The 22,437-nt window shown below is 37.7% G+C and overlaps 2 protein-coding genes across 3 annotated transcripts in view; one reads left to right on the top strand and one right to left on the bottom strand.

Moving 5' to 3' along the window:
- Window positions 1-471, top strand: part of asb4 (ankyrin repeat and SOCS box containing 4) — a 12,979-nt gene extending 12,508 nt beyond the window's left edge. Inside the window, exon 5 of one of the 2 annotated variants that reach the window (XM_046834544.1) lies at window positions 21-471. In XM_046834544.1, coding sequence (XP_046690500.1) covers window positions 21-134 — 114 coding nt within the window. In that variant the 3' untranslated portion in view covers window positions 135-471. The remainder of the gene's footprint in view (window positions 1-20) is intronic. The other variant, XM_046834542.1, reaches the window with a different exon arrangement.
- pdk4 (pyruvate dehydrogenase kinase, isozyme 4) lies at window positions 244-22,437 on the bottom strand. The gene is made up of 11 exons (XM_046834541.1): window positions 21,793-22,437; window positions 19,969-20,110; window positions 14,202-14,273; window positions 11,898-12,082; window positions 11,562-11,651; window positions 10,744-10,821; window positions 6,339-6,415; window positions 5,228-5,326; window positions 4,993-5,103; window positions 4,561-4,674; window positions 244-3,376 (listed from the first exon to the last, which is right to left on the bottom strand). The coding sequence occupies exons 1-11, from the start codon at window positions 21,908-21,910 to the stop codon at window positions 3,215-3,217; spliced, it is 1,248 nt and encodes a 415-aa protein (XP_046690497.1). The 5' UTR covers window positions 21,911-22,437; the 3' UTR covers window positions 244-3,214.

Below are 22,437 nucleotides of genomic sequence, written 5' to 3'. Positions count from 1 at the left end.
TTGTGTTTATCGTCCTTTAGCTTTTACCAGCAGCATCCAGTGCAACAACAGACTTCCTCAGGCTTTATCAGCTGTGTGTTCAAAGTATAAAACAAGATCCTGCAGGAGGTAACACCAGGGTTAAAGCCCAATAATGAACTATTTTTTTGATTACATCATTAACAATTTCAACCATTGACTTCATCTGCTTCAGTTAACCCATACCAGTTAAATGCATACACACGCAATGAAACACACAAGAAATCCCAACAGTATTCTCTTCTTTTATTGTATGATTTCAATAAATTCAGTGGAAAAAGAAACGCTACCGTCAAAAAGCACGGCATGTGCAAAACAGTTAAGTGGTTTACAAAACAGGAAGTAAATCACACTGATGATTTGCCTCGACAGTTACGGTTCCTGGCCTGTGTCACGTCCACAGGACTATAAATAAAGATGGTGAGGTAAAAGTAACAACACGCTGTAGTGCACAAAAAGAAGAAAAGAAAGAAATTAACGTCAGATGCTGACGGCATCCACATCGTACAAAAAGGAAAAACGTGCAGCACGACAAAATAAGCTGAGCATTGGCACGTGGATACAAAGCAAAAAGTTTTTTTCCTGTTAATATCGTCGCCGGGTTTCAGCATTTACACTGGCTTGAAAACAAACAAACAAAAAACTCATCCCACAGTTTTTGGACAGTATTATAGTAGAATCCTGTTCAGGATGCATATACACACACGGCTTTTAGAATTCCAACACAAAAAAAGCATGGCATATTTTTCTTTATCCTGAGATCATGCAAATAAACAAAACAAATGCTTGTGATGATTAAAAAACCATATGGAAGTAAATACAATCTTGTTACTTCAGTGTTACGGTGTTAAAATCCACAAATTTGGTAAAAAGAAAATACAAACTTAGATTAGGGAAAGAAATTAGGTTTAAGGTATATACAGAATTTGGCCACAGTGACCACATCAGCCACGACATTTGAAAGACAACATACTGTATATTATTGCATGTTTCTACTGCAGCAATATAAATATTGAACATATTAAACCAGGCCCTTATACTGCATGTTTCTGCTCTCTGACTTGTTTAACACTGCTCATTTGATCACCATTCGGATGTTAGAAAAATAAAGGAACTTGTTTTTTCAGCGTGGTCAAAGCATTACATCCGTATACTGTTTTTCCGGGTTGTTTTAATTATTATTATTATTCTTTTTGCATTGCATACATATACAGCACTCATTACACCTACGACGACATTGTACACTACTCATGGAACTTCTTACATAATATTCACATTCACAGCAAGGCTACGTTCATATTACAAGTTTTATTGCTCAATTTCCTATTTTCCCAGATCGGCTCAGACCGGATCTCCCTGTCTATCTCCCTGTTTTTTCTACATGATGTATATCAGTTATCAGCATGAACAGGCTGGATGAATAATTTAATTAATTTAATGAAAAGAAAAAAAAAACATTTCTTTGGAGGTTTGCAGAAGGAAAGTCTGCGATTCCTGACCAGGTTAAAAAAAAAAAAGGCCGGAAATAAGAGAAGGAAGCAGTGCAATGTGCACTAATGTTGTTATACAAACAAAAACAAAAAAAGACTATTAAAGTTGTATGAATGTATATCAGAAATCTTGAAAGAATGTTTGTATTCACATAGAAGGACAAAGTACGCTACAGTTTATTTAACCTCAGATATGTACAAATGCAATGGAGCGATCATTCGACTGGGGGTCATCCACCTTGACCTTGATGTTACAACATTTTTATGAGCAAACCTGAACATACTGGATCTTAAAGATCATTTCTCGTTACTGATTGTGCACACATTAGTAACATTAGTAGCTAGCTACACAAATACGATTGCTCAAGATGTCCTTATTTTTCTGAGACGAAGTACCAGAAAATGGATTTGTGTCTTTGGACCGTAGTTGCTTTTGCTTGCATATTCAATTTGGTTGCTATAGTAACAGTGCATATACTGAATAATACTTGCTGGTAAGCTGAAACTGAAAGCTGGTAAATATCATGATCAAAGTTTAAATGAGAACTGTAGACCAAGGAGATGAGCTAGGACTGGTGGGATTGTATGGTCAAGAAAGAACAGAAATGCGAAGAAAAAAAAAAACCTTATATGAAATCGGGTTTGAATGATCAAACAGTGCCGAATTCGAGGTTGGATTTTGCCTGCATGCTTGCTGCTCAGAACGATAAGCCAAAACAATAAGATCTGCCCACCAAAAAAACAAAAAAAACGTTTCTACACATTAAACCTTGTAATGTGAACACAGCCAGAATGGAGTGTTGAACAGAATCTAAAATCTTGTGTACCTTTTGTCAATTCTTACTACCACTGCACACACTGCTTCCATTTCTTATTAAATAATAAAATCACATGCATTTTTTTCTTACAGTATGCAATGCTTGCATAATTTATTTGACTGTATTTGGCCATATATCCAAATTTTTATCATCTTGGGAGCTCATATAATTTGCCACATGTTCCAGTAGTTTCTACTGGCTGCATCTCACTGTTCAGCTTAAAGCAAATTTACTTATTAGAGGAAATACATATTTAATCTAATAATCAATATTTATTCACTGATTTAATCAATTTACATAAAAAAATTTCCTTTCTAATTTTGGGAAACCGACTCAAGTACACTTATACACTCCATAAATAGATTTTTAACATTAAAACTATTTTTACTGTTTGGTTTTTATGTCATTTAAAAAAATTTCAACAAGTTACAGGGAAATCCCTCTGGGTCTAGAGAGTCTAAAATATCTGAATATCAACATTTTATTCCTTTTGTTCTTGTCAGTTTCATTGGGGGAGTTAGACACAGGATAAACTTGGACCCACCTAAAACTTGATTTGAACTTCCTATTTTTTTTGTTAGTCATAATTCTGACTATTGTCTTACACCAATATATATATATATATATACCACATTAAGGGAGGGGAACATAAGAAAAAAAATCCTTATGCTGTTTTTGTTCATTACACTGAATTTGAAAGGAAATTAGCTTATATACTGAAAATACATGGATAAAGCAATACATATGGTGAAGTTCAAAACAAATGCCCACGCTCATGGTCACACCCTAATGTAAAGCCAGAATTTCAGAGACTGATAATGAATGAAAATGATAGTCTAAGGCATGGTTGCTTGTCCCTAAGTTTTTATCCCATTTTAATCCATTATTTCACCCTGCTCTTTGTTCTGGAACACTGTAATCATACTTTCCCAGCTTCTTGGGTTCACTGCTCGGGATGCTCCAGTCATCTGCTTCATTGCTCGTCAGGTAATGTCTTAAGGTTGACTTGTTAAAAACCGGTAGTCTCTCCACAGACTCGGAGGATAATGCCTGGAAGACGTGTAGCCAAGGACAGGGAGAAAGAAGCGCAGAAAACAAAACGATCACTTTCTTTTTTTCATGACAGTCATAATCACACAGGTACAACATTCTATACAACTAGACACAAACTATCTTTATGTGCACTGCTTTCACATTTTTTGTGTAATGATACACACAATTTATGGTTTGGTATGTACCTCGGATTTTAAGTTACGGTTCAGTTACAGCTCGGTACATTCAGGGCAAGAAATGCAAACCATAAAATTGCTTGTCATTTTTTATTAATGCAGTTGATTATTAACATATGTCAGCATCAACAGTTTACATTTTCAAAACAATTTTGAAGACAATTTTTATTGTATTTGTATATGTATTTATTTAACAAAATACATAAAAATAATCAAATTAATGCAATACACTTATTATATTGATTAAATAATCGATTCAATTGGCACAAATTAAATTGATTAAATAAAATGTAAGTAATGTGCGTGCATGTGAAATTTACATTTAATGTTTAGTTTTCTAAAGATATGATCTACTTAACTGTTCTACATATTTCAGGATACTTTAACAAATGTCTTCATTCCTTCCATCCTTCACTCATTCACTCCCTCAATATGCAAAATTGTCGCGATTTTCTCCTTTAAGAGAAATTCTTGAACCAAAACACTAAAGAATCCATAACTTTTGCACTGGCGATGACAGGAAGTGGCAGCAATTGAGCAAAATCGAGTTTTATAGCGCACTACTAATCGTATTTCCGGTACGGAGCGAGTTGCCACAGTGACACTGCGCTAACTCTAGTTTCTTTTTTTTTTACCCCTTGCATTGTTGCATATGTTTTCAAGTTCAACAATAATAAAAAAAAAAACCACAGTGACACTACACAACAGTGCAAGGCAGAGACCAAACAAACCTACGGCCTGCCACTTAATACGTTCCCGATATTCTAAAAATATCCTTTCCAGGGAACATCTTTGACCTTTGTTATCGACCTATAAAAAAATGTCTGTTCTATTCAGCAGTGTATACACGTAGAAAACACAACTGCTGTTCCAAAATAAACTTACTCAAGGTCAGGGTTCAACATGCACCAAAAATAGACCTTTTTATTTAAATGTGCACATATGTTAGCCCAATGGTACTAGATGCATTGGTCAAATTTTAGAATGTATGTAATAGTGATGTACCTTTAAGTAAATGACAGCTGATGTGCCATATCCCTCCATTGAGTAGAGCTGGAGGTCTCCCTGGAAGTACCTGGCGTAGAGGCGTGAGATAGGAAGGCCATAACCAAAGCCAGCCTGCACACACCCAGACATTGTACCCAGTGTAAATGACTGATTTAGTTGACAGTAACTCTGCCAAATTACAACCTTGTCACTGTAAATTACCACAGAGTTTACACAGTTTACACTCAGCGCTAGAAAACCATGAATCTGGTGGTTATACACTTCATAAATCATCAACTATGGCTGTTAAAACTGGTTAGGGAAATGAAAATCATTTGTAATGAACTGCTTTCTCAGATCATCAATGTGATAGAGTTTTTCTTATGTAAAATCTAAGCAAATAAATTCTTCATTATTAAAACGCGATGAAACAAAGCAGCTTCATCTCACCAGTGGTGCGTTTCGAGCATTGTCAATCACAGGGCTCGGAGCTGTAGAATACATGTAGCTAAAAAGACGTTCAATCTTCCTTAAAGGCACGCCTCCACCTCTGTCCGACATCTGTAATTATAACAATCATGTTTGTTACGTCATCAAAATGATGTAATTGCTAACAGCACTAACAGCACTGGCCGTATTCCTTGTGCTCAATCACAAGAAGTAAAACAGTGATGGGGAAACGTACTTTTATGGTCAGGTCTTCATGTCCGAGAGACACCCGAACCTTAATGGGTGGGAGATGCAAGCTGTTCTCGTGGGTTTCTACAGTCGCTCTCATTGCGTTCTGTTAAAGCAGATTCAGATTGTGGAAATTTAACATGCTTAAACATTGCTAAGGTTTAATACAATAAGTTGAAACAATTCAATGCTATTAGGTGAAGAGTAGTAGGTTCTGCATTAGATCTTTTTTTTTAACCATTTTCACAGGCAATACATGAGACACTTCTGCAATGATATTGGTCAGAACAAACAAAATAATATTATCCTATATTGAGAGAAAATATCTTGCATTCTTTTTTGTGCAGACAAAATATATCAATGCTGTTTGCATTAAGTCAGCTCTTCCTCTGATATATTCTTTTGTGATAAAGTTCCCGCTGGGATTTTAATATTACGACCTCTGCCTCTTCTTCTGCTTTTGGCTTCTCCCATTAGAGGTCATCACAGCGGATTGTCGGTCTCCACACTACTCTGTCCTCTACAGCTACCTCTTTCAAACCAACTACCTGCATGTCTCTCACCACATCCGTAAACCTGCTCTTTGGTCTTCCTATATTCCTCCTTCCCGGTGGCTCCATCCTCAGCATTCTTCTACCAATATACCCCATGTCCCTCCTATACACATGTCCAAACCATCTCAATTGTGCCTCTTTTACTTTGTCCCTAAAATGTCCTACATGTGTGGTCCCTCTAATAAACTAATTTCTAATCCTGTCAACATCTTCAGCTCTGCTACCTCCAGCTCCACCTCCTGTCTTTTACTCAATGCCACTGTCTCTACACCATACAACATCGCAGGTGTACACTGTCTTACTCCTACTGACTTTCATTCCCATTCTCTCCAACATATACCTCCACCTCTCCAGGATCTCCTCCACCTGCTCCCTACTCTCACCACAAATAACAATATCATCCGCAGATTTCATAGTCCATGAAGACTCCTGTCTGACCTCGTCCATCACCAGTGCAAACAAGAAAGGGCTCAGATCCTAAATGCAATCACGATTACGACCTCTGCCTTTACTTTTCTCAAATACTAATAATATTAAATATTAAAAAGAAGAACCTTACACCACCTTAAAGAGCTCAAAGAGCATGTGATAAAGATGAGATGGCACGTAGACAATATTAACAGGCTCGCTGGAGTCTTTAGCTGCAATAAAATAGATACAGGAAGGAAATGTCATCAAAAACATGTTCGATATAACTGCTTTGTGCAAACTCATCTGCATCTGAATTGTACACAATAAAGTATGGTGTCAGCACATGTGCATTTTCATTATATCTTGTGTATGGTGTCTAATTTGTAACCTATTATCAGTAATGCTGACTGACTGCTGGAAGCTCTGCCCTTTGAGCCTTAGCCTTCTCTAAAACTTATGCTGTTTATTCTGCATAACTGGGCATGAAGGCTGAACTCTACTGAAGGTAGATTGTCAATACACAATGAGCAAAGGTTATTATAGCTCTTCTTATCTAAGCTGCATGGCAGTAAGTAAAAGATTATGGCCTCATTAATAATATGATGGAAAGAAATTATATATACACACACACACACGTGCATATCATATATCATTTAAAAGTTTATTTATTTTAGTTATTCAATAAAAAAAAACTGTCTTCTGGACAACTGTCAAGTCAGCAGTCTTCCCCCATGATTGTGTAGCCTAAGCCAGACTGAGACAACATTTAAAGACTGAGGAAACCTTTGCAGTTGTTTGGATTTAATGAGCTGATTAGAGTGACACCACGAGTCTCCAATACTGAACTTTTCCACAATGTTATACTTTTCAGTATCTCAGAAAAGTATAACATTGTGGAAAAGTTCAGTATTGGAGACTCGTGGTGTCACTCTAATCAGCTCATTAAATCCAAACAACTGCAAAGGTTTCCTCAGTCTTTAAATGTTGATTTGTTGTTATTATAAGTGCATACAAATAAAAGTTTACAGATTTGACTGATGTATTGCTCTTATCTGTACAATCCAAAAAGTTTGTTTTGGCGTTATGAGGAAAAACGATGTCACAAAACGAAATGTTTGTCGACCCCAGAGGGTTAATTGGCAGATGTGGGCATCATGTTTAGTGTTTAAAAAATATACTACTCTGTGAATTTTTTTTAGATATATCTGAGTAAAAAAGGATGTTTTAAATAATAGTGTTGTGTAAACGTATAAAACTCTTTTAGAATTATTTATTTTAATTTTTTAATAAAGATGGTCAAACAGAAATGCATACTGCAATAATCACGCGTTAATAAAACGTTTGCTGTAAAGATTAATTTGCAATAACGTGCTATTAGCAATTTTGACATCCAACACACAAACTATACATAGCACCCTATATTGACAGAAAAACACAGAATTGTTGACAATGTTGCAGATTTATTAAAAAAGAAAAACTAATTTATCACATGGTCCTAAGTATTCAGACACTTTGCTGTGACACTCATATATTTAACTCAGGTGCTATCCATTTCTTCTGATCATCCTTGAGATGGTTCTACACCTTCATTTGAGACCAGCTGTGTTTGATCACTTAAGGTTCCTAAGAGCACAGTGGCCTCCATAATCCTTAAATGGAAGACGTTTGGGACGACCAGAACTAGAGCTAGCCGTCCCGCCAAACTAAGCTATCGGGGGAGAAGAGCCTTGGTGAGAGAGGCAAAGAAGAACCCAAAGATCACTGTGGCTGAGCTCCAGAGATGCAGTCGGGAGATGGGAGAAAGTTGTAGAAAGTCAAGCATCACTTCAGCCCTCCACCAGTTGGGGCTTTATGGCAGAGTGGCCCCACGGAAGCCTCTCCTCAGTGCAAGACACATGAAAGCCCGCATGGAGTTTGCTAAAAAAACACCTGAAGGACTCCAAGATGGTGAGAAATAACTGGGCCGAATGTTTACCTTCCAACAAGACAATGACCCTAAGCAACCAGCTAAAATAACGAATTAGTGGCTTCACAACAACTCCGTGACTGTTCTTGAATGGCCCAGCCAGAGCCCTGACTTAAACCCAATTGACCATCTCTGGAGAGACCTAAAAATGGCTGGCCACCAACATTTACCATCCAACCTGACAGAACTGGAGGATCTGCAAGGAGGAATAGCAGAGGATCCACAAATCCAGGTGTGAAAAACTTGTTGCATCTTTCCCAAAAAGACTCATGGCTATATTAGATCAAAAGGGTGCTTCTACTTAATGCTGAGCAAAGGGTCTGAATACTTAGGACCATGTGATATTTCAGTTTGTCTTTTTTTAATAAATCTGCAACAATGTCAACAATTCTGTGTTTTTCTGTCAATATGGGGTGCTATGTGTACATTAATGAGGAAGAAAAATGAACTTAAATGATTTTAGCAAATAGCTGCAATATAACAGAGTGAAAAATTTAACGGAGTCTGAATACTTTCCGTACCCACTGTGTGTGTGTGTGTATGTATATTATATATATATATATATATATATATATATATATATATATATATAAAATTAATAAATAATTTATAAATTTATAATAATTCTAATATTTTTCGGTACAGGGCTTTCAGTTCCTTTTTATGTGTTAAACATGGTTAAAATCTAAGTTCCCTCAAAAGTTTATTAAGTGTCGGATTTTGTGTTTAGTCTCTGCCTCGCACTTTGAGAAACCATATTACTAGCTGCTAGATACTTCCTATTTTTTTTATATATGTATATACAGTGAGGAAAATAAGTATTTAAACACCCTGCTATTTTGCAAGTTCTCCCACTTAGAAATCATGGAGGGATCTGCAATTGTCATCGTAGGTGCATGTCCACTGTGAGAGACATAATCTAAAAAAAAAAAATCCAGAAATGACAATATATGATTTTTAAACTATTTATTTGTATGATACAGCTGCAAATAAGTATTTGAACAACTGTCTATCAGCTAGAATTCTGACCCTCAAAGACCTGTTAGTCTGCCTTTAAAATGTCCACCTCCACTAGTTTATTATCCTAAATTAGATGCACCTGTTTAAGGTCGTTAGCTGCATAAAGACACCTGTCCACCTAATACAATCAGTAAGAATCCAACTACTAACATGGCCAAGACCAAAGAGCTGTCCAAAGACACTAGAGACAAAATTGTATACCTCCACAAGGCTGGAAAGGGCTACGGGGAAATTGCCAAGCAGCTTGGTGAAAAAAGGTCCACTGTTGGAGCAATCATTAGAAAATGGAAGAAGCTAAACATGACTGTCAATCTCCCTCGGACTGGGGCTCCATGCAAGATCCCACCTCGTGGAGTCTCAATGATCCTAAGGAGGGTAAGAAATCAGCCCAGAACTACACGGGAGGAGCTGGTCAATGACCTGGAAAGAGCTGGGACCACCGTTTCCAAGGTTACTGTTGGTAATACACTAAGACGTCATGGTTTGAAATCATGCATGGCACGGAAGGTTCCCCTGCTTAAACCAGCACATGTCCAGGCACGTCTTAAGTTTGCCAATGACCATTTGGATGATCCAGAGGAGTCATGGGAGAAAGTCATGTGGTCAGATGTGACCACAATAGAACTTTTGGGTCATAATTCCACTAAACGTGTTTGGAGGAAGAAGAATGATGAGTACCATCCCAAGAACACCATCCCTACTGTGAAGCATGGGGGTGGTAGCATCATGCTTTGGGGGTGTTTTTCTGCACATGGGACAGGGCGACTGCACTGTATTAAGGAGAGGATTACCAGGGCCATGTATTGCGAGATTTTGGGGAACAACCTCCTTCCCTCAGTTAGAGCATTGAAGATGGGTCGAGGCTGGGTCTTTCAACATGACAATGACCCGAAGCACACAGCCAGGATAACAAAGGAGTGGCTCTGTAAGAAGCATATCAAGGTTCTGGCGTGGCCTAGCCAGTCTCCAGACCTAAACCCAATAGAGAATCTTTGGAGGGAGCTTAAACTCAGTGTTTCTTAGCGACAGGCCAGAAACCTGACTGATCTAGAGAAGATCTGTGTGGAGGAGGGCCAAAATCCTCCTGCAGTGTGTGCAAACCTGGTGAAAACTACAGGAAACGTTTGACCTCGGTAATTGCAAACAAAGGCTACTGTACCAAATATTAACATTGACTTTCTCAGGTGTTCAAATACTTATTTGCCGCTGTATCATACAAATAAATAGTTTAAAAATCATATATTGTGATTTCTGGATTTTTATTTTTAGATTATGTCTCTCACAGTGGACATGCACCTACGATGACAATTTCAGACCATCCATGATTTCTAAGTGGCAGAACTTGCAAAATAGCAGGGTGTTCAAATACTTATTTTCCTCACTGTATGTGTGTGTTTATTTATATACACACACATACATACACACACACACACACACACACACACACACACACACACACACACACACACACACACACACACACATATATATTTACAGTACATATATCATGCATAGGACAAAGAGAGAAAACCTCTCTGGAAAAAAACTGGATGGAGAAAAAGGTCCACTTACAATTCACTTGTTCGAGTGTCACTTCTGGAGACGTCAGGTAATATTGATCACAGAGCATCCTGGCGCTCTCGTACGCATCTGTAGCGAAAAAAGGAAAAAAATATAAAACTATGTAAACATGTAAATGTTTGCAGACCCTAAAATAAAGATTACATTTAATTTACTGCAGTGTTTCTTTAGTAATAGTAATAGTAACTGTATAAAACAAACAAACCGACAATTTGCATTACTTTTGGATATGCATATATATATATATATATATATATATATATATATATATATATATATATATATATATATATATATATAAAATATTCACAGAAAAATATTCCTGGACAATTCGCGGGTTCTCATTTGGAACCTAACTAAGCAAGTTGCGGATTTTAAAACCGGATGTTTTTTTTCATACTCAAATAGATTCCACCTATTTTCTTTTTCTCATAGTTTTGATGATTTGTGTTTTTCCCCCCTTTTTTGTTTTACAATTTCATTTTTAACATTTTGATTTTTAACAAATTAATTTTTCCCTTTAGATTTTGGATTGCATCCTTTTTGCAAGATAGTCAAATCTCATTTTTATAATTTATTTATTTCTTTATTAAGTACACAAACTGTAATTATTTTTTTTATCGCAAAAGACAAAATAAACCTTTATTCTCACCACTGTGCTACAAGTTCTTATCAGAAAACCAACTATTGACACTGACAACATATAAACCCCATGGCTAGAACATCGAATCTGCTCTTCTCTTGATAACACAGAATGTAAATGTGGAACTCGTGTTTTTATGATTTTACTGCAGAATATACCTCATTACCTTTTACTACCTCCACTACATCACAGTTAGGGTCGATACTACCGATATGCTTCGGGTGAGCTGGATTTGTGCTCCCACTGAAGATCAGTGCTGTAAGTAAACACAAAAGATTACGTGTTTTGGTGACAAGGTCTTTAATATTTACAGATTCTAAGTAAACCAGTACAGAGCAAAGGGTGGATTAAACCCATGTGTGCCTACTACTATCCATATTGAGCTTGAAATCAAGAAATTATCATGTTAAAAAAACAACCAAAAGAGAAAATTTTATAAGCTCAATGATGATTAGTTGCACATAGTTTTCAGAGTGTCATGAAGCTCATCTTAAATACTCACTGTGCTGGTTCATAAGCATACGTGTGGAAATACGACTTGTGTAGAAGCGATCTAGAAAATACTGGACATTCTGATTGGTCACTGGATCCACGCCGAAAGCCTCCTTGTACTCCAGCACTCCCTGTGCCATTGTGGGGACCACATTATTGTGTCTATTCCTCACGTTGATCAGCGCCTCTGTGAAACTGAACGAGCACTCAAACTGTTAATGCACTAGTAAAGCAGAAACAGATACAGTGTGTCACAGGGTGCTTTCACTTCAACCCTCATCCATTCTCCTCATCGTTTGAATTAGGGATGGTAAGATTCAGCGATTAGCAGGTTTCTCTCAGCACCACTACTGCTACGTGAATATGACATATCACAACACTACGGAGACCGAGGCGTGTCCTGAGAGTCACATAAAAAACAGATCAACATGGCAGAGGTAGAGCTGCATCTTTCTGGAGGCACAACAGGAAAAACAAATCTACTAGTTGTAAACGTCTAGTTTTTTTTTGCACTACAAAGGCCTGTTTGTGAAAGGGTTTGTGAAAGGGTCATGCGTTAGAAGTCAGAAGGAACTTGAGTAAATTTATGATTTGCTGTCTGTCTGATCCCAAGACATAAAAGGTACCATATTCAATTGCATAGTATATTTTTCCCATTGCATCATATTGCATTGTGTTGAATCAAATCGGATCACACTGCATCGTAATAGTGGTGAATTGTATCACATTGAATATTGAATATTGCTGTTTCATATGTATCTTTAATGTATCATATCGTTGGCTATGCTTTGAGATGCGAAATCACATCGGCATCATTTATGGAGATGGACATCCCTATTGTGTATGTGGGAGAACACAGCAAACACAGTTAAGTGGACTTCAGAATAACTTGTCCGATATTGTCTGGAGAGGTGGTCTCAATCCAGTTCCATTCGGACTCATGGTTTGTTTGGAGTAGGGCTGCAACAATTAATTTCTTTATTGATTATTATAGATTTGTTGTCAACGAATGCCATTATCGATTAGTTGGCCTGCTCAAGTTACGGGTTAGCATGACGGCAAGATAACACATCCATAAAATACAGGGTCAATCGGCAGCTGAAAAAAGTTTGCATCCTAAATCACGGATGAAAGCGAAACCTCAGCACGGTAAGCAAAAACTGTATGTCCTCAATATGTGAAAATGGTACAGTTTAATGTAGTGCTTTTGTGTAAACTGTTTTTTTTTTTTTTGTTTTGTTTTTTTATTTCAGGCCAATACTTAGTTCATCATGGTCTGAGAATCCTTCAGGTGTCTCTCCTAAAACCTCCAGGCGAGCCGTCATGTGCTGTTTACTGAGGAGTGGCTTCAGTCTACCCAGATGGTTGTTCTTCTGGAAGGTTCTATCTCCACAGAGAAACGCTGGAGCTCTTTCAAAGTGATCATCCTGTTCTTGGTCACCTCCAAGAACAAGGCCGTTCTTCCCCGATCGCTCGATTTGACCAGGCGGCCCACTCTAGGAAGAGTCCTGGTGGTTCCAATGTTCTTCTGTTTTTGGATGATGGAATGATCTTGTTGGGACCTTCAATGCTGCAGAGATTTTTCTACAGACAAATCCTTGGACTTTATGGCATAGTTTGTACTCTGGCATGCACTAACTGTAGGACCTTCTATAGACAGGTGTGTGCCTTTCCAAATCATGTCCAATTAACTGAATTTACCACAGGTAGACTCAAGTTCAAGTTGTAGAAACATCTCAAGGATGATCAGTGGAAACAGGGTGCACCTGAGCTCAATTTTGAGTGTCATGGCAAACGCAGTGAATACGTATGTAGGTGATATTTTGATTGATTTATTTATTTTTGTATAAATTTGCAAAGATTTCAAACAAACTTCTTTCACCTTATCAGCATGTGGTATTGTTTAAAGAATTTTGAATCCATTTTTGGAATAAGGCTGTAAGATAACAGAATGTGGAAACGCTGTGAATACTTTCCGGATACACTGCAAATGTAGTTATTTAAATCTAACCATTTATGTAGCAGAAATTTGTGTGCTTTCTAAATGCACATGAAAAAGGTTTAGCTTTTTCTGTTATGACCAATTAATGAAAAGGATTTATGAACATATTTTCAGCCCTACAAGCCTTTTATCTGTTTTCTTTTTTGCACTTGGTTCGTTTAATTATGTGTAATGATTGGAACCAAAGCAAACATCAAACTAATGAAAGATACTGATTTCAGTCTAATTGAGAATCAATGAGCAAATGAACGAATAGGCGTGAAAGCACCCACAGGGCCTTATTAATAACGTTTAGTGAACACACAAACTCACTTCCTCAAAACACTTTTATCTTCAGGATCTTTTTCCAGGAAGTCCACAAGCTCCATGAGACTCTGTGTATACCTGGTTTAAAAGAAAAATTTCATTAGTAAGAGTGCACTGAACCCTGAAAAGAAACAACTGTAGAGATTACTCCAATAAGTTAAGTATTATATTATTAATTGTTGTTCAATATATTCATTTATTAATTCAATATTCAAAAGATTCATTCATCTTCAGAAAGCTCTTTTTATAATATAAAATAGCTACTTTTTTCCCACGTTTTGAACCCATGGCTTAAACAACGAAGTGGCTTATTTATTAATTTTTCCTGGGTTTTTCCCGGTTTCACAAACTTCAAGCCAAAACACTGAGCCCAATAACATTAGACCAATGAAATTTCCGAACTTCTGAGCTGCACGGCATTGGGAGAAAAAACGTTTTTTTTTTTTAAACGCACGACGATGCCAACAGATAAACTCCCGAGAGAAATAGTTGTGAAAGGAAGGAGGAACAATGACTTTCTTGGTAGGCTACTGTTTAGATACATGCCGTTGTAACGCGTTGAGTCTGGGTCATGGGAGAGCATGACCCAGTTGCAACAGAAATCATATAAGCACAGACAGGTTTCCAAAACTTGTGCTTTTTTATTTTTCTTGGCAACAGCGTTACAGATTAGTCAAAGAAACTTAGAAATGAGCATCAGAAAATAATAAGGACATATTCCTTGGTTTTGCACACATGCAGTAATACCGGAAAAATGCGGCAGCAGGCTATTCCCAAAATGCCGCTCTGCTCTTAAAGGAGCCACAACATATTTCACCCGTTACACCGTGTAACAGACACTGTCATTAAGGCCTGTGTAAAGTTCATTAGTTTCAGTGTAGACATTCAGTGTAGCAGCTTATAGACAGGTGCGGCTTATTTATGTTTAAAATAAAAATCTTTGTCAAATTCAGTGGGTGCGGCTTATATATGGGTGCGCTTAATAGTCCGGAAATTACGGTATAATGTTTCGAGATACCATCTAGAATCTAGAAGTACAACAAAATGAGCAAATTCTTGTTAATGTAAGAACAATTTTATACAAATAAAATGTATGTAAAACATTGTGCTTATTTAGCAAAGGAAAAATTACTCGTGATCAACAATATCCATGTTGCCAGTTTTACTGCTGAATTCTATCTGTCTGGTGAGAAGAAAAGCTATGGCTTATTATAGTTCGAGTAAATTCCAGTCATGGTTTCTGCCTGCATAACACACAAGCGGCTCAACGTACAGCAGAACTTTACTGTCTCCCTGTCTGTAAAAACATCACAACAAAATGATTTATTTGCTAGTGCTGTAAAATGTATTGCTCTCGTTAGACTAAATCTACAACACACCATAAACTGCTCATAAGTCTAGCACATTCATTCACTATAGCGAACAAAAGTATTAGACCACATGAATTTTCCAGCCATATGTGGTTCTTCCCCAAACAGTTACCACAAAGTTTTATAGTCTTTCGGTGTGGTAGCATTAAATTTTCCCTTTACATTAACTGAGACCCAAACCTGAACAAGAATATCAATGCCCCTGTGCAAAAAGCTAGCTACATGAAGATATGCTTTACATGGATTGGAATGGAAAGTTTTTAACTGACCTCTTATAGAGCTCTGACCTCAACACCCACTTTGGGCTGAATGGAATGCGAACTACACCTCAACCTACATCAGTACCCGACGTGACTAATATCCTTGTGGCTGAATGAGCACAAATCTCTACAAGCACACTCCAAAATCTAGTTCTTCCCAGAAGAATGTAACTTATTGTAACAGCAAATGGAGACTAAATGTGGAATGGGCTGTTTAAACAGCACATAGGAATCTAAAGGTCAGGTGTCCACAAACTTTTGTCCATAGAGTATATTGTCTATATAGTATTACCCACAATAATGGATAGAAAATGGCTTAAGAAGAACAGAAATGTCAACAGAAAGGACGGTTTGCATAACAAGCCTGTTTTTTATTTCAGACAGAGGAGAAGCGTTGACTCAATGAAACTTTTCACCAAACCACCAATTCCATTCTCAACTAAGTATTGCTCTTTCAGATCTGGGAACTCGAAACTGTCTTTTAATCTGAATTCATGCCATCTAAGCCACAAGCGTGTACTTTACCAAAGTAAAAGGCGAGTCCACACATCCTCAAACTTATAACAACCAATTCAAAATCTACAGCAGCAGCGTTTATGGTGGGAAGACTGCAAGTAGATATTTACACTAATCAAGCAAAGCAGTGTGAGAGCAATATATTCAGAAGGTAGATTATGTGAAGAAATTCATAACATAGATTAAAAGTCATGAAAAAAAATGTTTACAAAATGTTTAAACATTCAGTTTTAAACTTGAGTTGGTGTCTGTGCAGAGTTTTACATGTTGGTCCTATATTTAATCAGGTCTCTGGTTTCCTCCCACATCAATGAATCATGCTGGTAGGTGGACTGGCAATGATAAAAATCTGTAAATGAGTGTGTAAGTGTGCAGTATGAATGAGTATGCCTCCTGATGTGTATTTTCACCTCATACATTACACAATACATAATAATATGTTTAAGTTAGACTTAGGGTAGAATAAGGCAATGAAGATGAGTGACTGAACAAACTTCCGGCCTTCCTGTATAAAGCACCAAGTTTTCTGCAGTTGAAAATTTCATTATGAAAAATTCCTGCTGAAAACTGTTGGCAGCCACGTTTTTTTAATTAATCATCAGCAGATATTAACTTTAAAGGAAGTGTGTGCAGGTACACTATATGGACAAAGGTTTTTCCAGTACTGGACCTTGAAATTGTTTTGTTGAGCATCCTATTCCACATTTAGTCTCCATTTACAGTTATAATAGTCTCCACTCTTCTGGAAAGAGGTTTCACTAGATTTTTGGAGTGTGCATGAGGAGTTCTCATTCAGGACAAGGGTGATAGTAAAGTCAGGTACTGGTGTAGGTGCGGTGAGGAGGCCTGGGGCACTGTTCATCCAATTCCTGTTCAATAGGGTTGATATCAGAGCTCAAGAGCAGGCCACTCAAGATCTTGCACTCAAACCATGTACATGTATCTTCATGCAGCTGGTTTTATGCACAGGGGCATGGTCATGCTGAAGCAGGTTTGGGTCTCCTAGTCTAAGTGAAGGGAAAAGACATTTTTGTGGTAACATTTTTGAGGAAGAACCGCATGTGTGTCTGGATCGGGCAGGTGGGCCAGTACTTTTGTCCATATAGAGTCAGGTTAATTTGAATACATATTACTACTTGTTTATTGCTACTTTATATGCATTTTTTAAACAAATTTGCAGTGACAATATACCACATAACAAACCTTAGATTTTTTAATAATAGAATAAAAACAAGCAGAATATTACAACAGTGGCATGAACAGGTATCCTACGTCTACAAACAAGTCTGGTGTTTCTTGTTACTTAACTGGCAGAAATAATCCTTAGAGTATAGGCTACTTCAGACAGTAGGCAAGCTGGTAAAGAAAAATACTACTTTAGAGCATGTGTCCTCACTGCGACCTTGACCCTGTTTGGATGAATTCCAAAATGAAATCAGTTCATCTGCTGATTACACAAAACTCCATATAAATTCTACTTACTGTATATCACACTTGTGAGATATTGAACTTATTGCCAAACCGACAACTGAAAACACTAAAAACAAAAGATACACTCTGAACACTCCTATAATGGAAGCTATGACAGTTGCTGGCCCAAGTTGTAGGAAACTTTCCTATCAGCATGTCCTAGCAATATGTGTAGCAATGAACAGTGATAACAACAATACAGGCATGTGTACAAGACTGAAACAGAAAATAGACTGGAATGCTCTGAACTGTTCTCTAAATTCTACTTTCATAACCAGGAAAAAAATGTGGTGCAACAGGAAATTATGATTATTATTTCTTTGTAAACATACGGCTGAAAATCTAGGACTAGTTCACACAACATAAGCTTAATATTCACAAATCGGAACTTACATTTAAAGTTTAGTGGAAAAAATGCTGGCAAGTTTAAATATTAAAAATAAAGCAGAGTAGAGGCAAAAAAGTAGAAGTAGTAGATGAATCCTTATCTACATCAGTCTGTTCAGTGTGATGTGAAGTGCTGACTTTACAGTGAACTCAGGTTCAAGGTTTAAGCAGCTCAGCAATCAATAAAGAGGCCACATGAGACGAAACAAGACCTGGAGCATGGAACTATATTTCCAACAATGACAGAAAAAAGTTAAAAAAGAGGGACTTATTTGGGACCGATCCATCTTTGAAAAAACTTTCACACAATATAAAAGCTGAATTCTGGCATTCTGCATGTTCTTTGACCCTGAGTATCCACACAAAACATGCACCATTTAAAGTAGTCAGCATTAAGTGAAATGCTTCAGGATGCATATTTTAGCCTTTTTGTGGAAAGGTATCTACAACCTTAGCAAACTTAATCCTCTGCTACAGAAACTTGGACAAAAAAAACAAAAAAAAAAAACAAGTTGAGGTGTTTGTGATTAGCCTGATATTCTGCTGGATCAAGGTCTAGGATTGGTGACCTCCATACAAATAAAATGCAGGCCAGTATGGTTCATTTTTGTGACTACTTAATGACAGGAAAAACATAAACTTGTTCTGAAGTGCTAAAAAAGCCTGGAATTAAAAGTTACCTGTATGTTAATACACACAGAATATATTTGTTTAAAAATCAAACAGGTTACACGTAATATTCAATCCTAAGCGTAACCTATCATGTGCCATCCCAAATCTCTATCTCTACCTCGAGTATATCAAACTTGCATGAGCCCATATCAACCTGATCAAATGCTGAAGCAGAGTGAGGCTATAGCTCAATACCAGTCAGCTGACTTTGTTTATGTGGGTTAAATGACCAATACAAACATGACCGGAAAGGAATGGGATTTAGAAAAAAAGAAATATAAGCAAATACTCACTTCCCTAAAACAGTCTTATTTCCACTATTATTTGCCTGGGAATACTCTTCACATGATCAATTGTGGACATTATCGAACATATTCACATCAAATCCTTTTTTTTTTTTTTGCATAACTCTAGGTTACTGATCAGAAGGTCAAGGGTTCAAGCCCTGGCACTGCCAAGTTGTCACTGTTGTCATTTAACCCTCTCTTCCCAGGGGTGTCCTCTGATGATCTCAGTCTCATTACCTGAGGTAAAATTTACTCAGGTTATTTAAATGGAAGCCTCATCATTATCTGTTGAGGACTACTATTTTTCATGCTAACATGAGTGCTAAAAGAATTACATAAAGTCAATTAGTTTTGTTCTGTTGCCTAATTTTCTTGTCTTTTTTGTATTAGGCGATTTAAACACTTAAAAATTAAATTTTACATCATTATTGGCTGCTTTTTCCAAGATTATCTAAAAATACAACACCCAAATAATGTATATTTTTTTTTATTACAGATGTAAAGTTAGTATTCTTTTTACTCTCTGTGCTGCTGTAATTTGTGAATTTCCCTCTGGGATGAATAAAGTGATGTATCTTAAACCTGCCCACATAAATCACATGAACTTCATATCGTGTAGGTCACATGAACAAACCGATTGTAGGCGTCTCAACATTAAAGTAAATCAGGATGATTAATGGAGCGGGTTATGAAATCTGGACCTAATCACATCCACGATGTTGCAGGCCTCCTGTTGATTTCATTTCATTCGAGTATAATTGAACAGAAGTAGCAATGGGTACCTGAGAGCCACAAAAACAGGTGAACTGACCAACTGTGTAGCAGCTGAACGGACGGTGTCCTGATGAGCTTGTCAGGGAGCAAGTCGATCTCCTTCATGATGTTGGCCAGTCTGACAGGAAGCTCCTGACGAAGGAATATGAAAGAGGTCTTCTCACAGGCATTGGCAGAACCTGAGGGAACAAAAATAATGAACATACTGTGCTGGACACAAATATATAGCTTCTTATGGAGAATATGCAAAACACAATATCCTTATTAGTGAAGAATTTAAGTTTACTGCTTTATCGGTTACTCTAACAAAGCTATTACATTGTGGACTCTTTCTTCTGGGAAAGCATTCCACTAGATTTTGGTGGTAGCTGTGAGGATTTGTGTCTTTTCATCCACAAGAGCATTTGTGAGATCATTTGGGTGAGGAGGTCTGGGGTACAATCAACATTACATTCAAATTTAATGGCATTATCCAGAGCGACTTACATTCACCTCATTCATACAACTGAGCAGCTATGTGGTTAAGGGCCTTGTTCAGGGGCCCAGTAGTGACAGCTTGGTGGGACTGGGATTTGAACTCATGACTAGTGTATACAAAGTCTAATGCCTTAACCATTAGGCTACCACCTCCCCAGTTCTGCAGTTCTTCCCAAAGGTGTTAAGTGGGGTTGAGTTCAGGGCTCTGTGCAGGACACGCCAGTTCTTGAACACCATCAAAAACTCCTCAATTAGTGCACAGGAGGATTGTCATACTTGAATATGTTTGGACCACTTAGTTCCAGGAAGGAAACGTTAAAGTTACTAAATACAATGATAACCGTGTGCTTGAAACTTTGTGGAAACACATTCAAAAGTCTACAAATGTTTTTGCCATATATCGTGTTCCAATCTATGATCATGTCATGTTGACTGACATGACACAATTTATACACAGTATAGTCAGTTTGGTTAGTATTTATCAAAAGGTGGCTCAAGGAAGGTACAGTGGTGAACCGGTGACAGGGTCATGGGCGGCCAAGGTAAAATTACTGCTGAAATTAATGCTGTTAATGGTCGATGGGTCAGGACTGTTTAGGCAGCAAAAGGGGGACCAACACAATATCAGGCAGCTGGTCATAATGTAATGCCTAATCAGTGGCCACAAAGTTATACCAGGATCAAAAACGTAAATCGGATGACCGAAAGTTGGTAGCATAATGGGCACTGGTAGCTAAGTGGTTAAGAGGCTGGCCTTTTGTTTGGATAGATGTGAGAACAAATCCCAGCAACACCAAGCTACCATTACTGGAACCTTGTCCAAGGTCCTTCACAATCAACTGCCTTCAATTTAAATGCTGTAAATGTATTGATAATTCAGAAATGAAAAATTATTAGTTACTCTTCCTGGTGAGTCTAAATTAAAAGCACTAGATGTTAACATTAAGTTTTGAGTATGCTTATGAGTTCGGCGGAGAAAAATAAAACCTTTCAAATCAACCACAACACCCTGACATTGAAGGGTGTCTTCGAGAAGGACACTATCTGCTTTCACATGCATGTGCAAGTGGACAAATGATGCTGCATACCTGAGAGAGCAAACACTGAACTCATTTTTAATAATAAATATAGATTTCAAGCTTGCACAATAACTACAGCAGTTTTGCTGTTCTTTATAGTGTGCGTGCATGCGCGTGCGCAGACACGTGACCGCGCCTCTCTTCAAACACGTTGTACCGAACCGGATGTCACGTATTCCACATTTCCTCGCTCGCGCACGACAAACAACCCCTCTCCCCAGAAACAGCGACGCAGGCGCGCGCGCGCCCCCTGACTCCTCTCATTTGCGCTTTTCCCTTATTATTATTATTATTAAGCAACTTACCGAAGTCTATGAACTGTTTCATGGACAGAGGCGATGGTGAGAACTTCGAAAACCTGTCCACTTGCTTCGGTATATTGAACCTCGAAGCGTTCTTCAGCAAGACGTGCGCGAATTTCATGGTTGAAGTCAGGATGCGCGTGAACCTGATCGAGATGGACTGATGGCTGTTCCTCTAAACAGAGCGAGCTCGCGCGCGCTCTCGATCTCAGGCTCACACCTTTTCAAATAAAATAAAGAAGGAAAAAGAAGACTAACCTGCAACTATCATTGCCATATAACCACTATAATAAGTCAAAAACAATAAAACAATAGTCCTGGGTAGAAAACTCAGCAGCTTCTTCGCCATAGAAGTGCAAAAGGAAGAGTGTCGGGTGTGATGTTCAGCATCTGCTCTGTGCAAGCATGAACTGCACCTCCGTCTGCTTTTTCTTCTCTTCTCCAAGTGCTTTTGTTCACTTTGACATCGCTGTCCTCCAGCTGCTGGAAGGAGGGGTCTTCTCTGAAGCCCCCTGCTTCACATTTCTAAAAGTAAAGCCTCAAGTAAACGCATATCTTTAACGCTAGATAGGTCATGGTTTGAGGAGCACCACTACCAACCTCCCTGTTCTGATATCCCTGTTATTTGTCTTCACTATCTATGAAAAC

Source organism: Silurus meridionalis, chromosome 22 (assembly GCF_014805685.1).
Source record: "Silurus meridionalis isolate SWU-2019-XX chromosome 22, ASM1480568v1, whole genome shotgun sequence".
Classification (NCBI taxonomy): domain Eukaryota; kingdom Metazoa; phylum Chordata; class Actinopteri; order Siluriformes; family Siluridae; genus Silurus; species Silurus meridionalis.
This window is presented reverse-complemented; position numbering and strand designations above follow the sequence as displayed.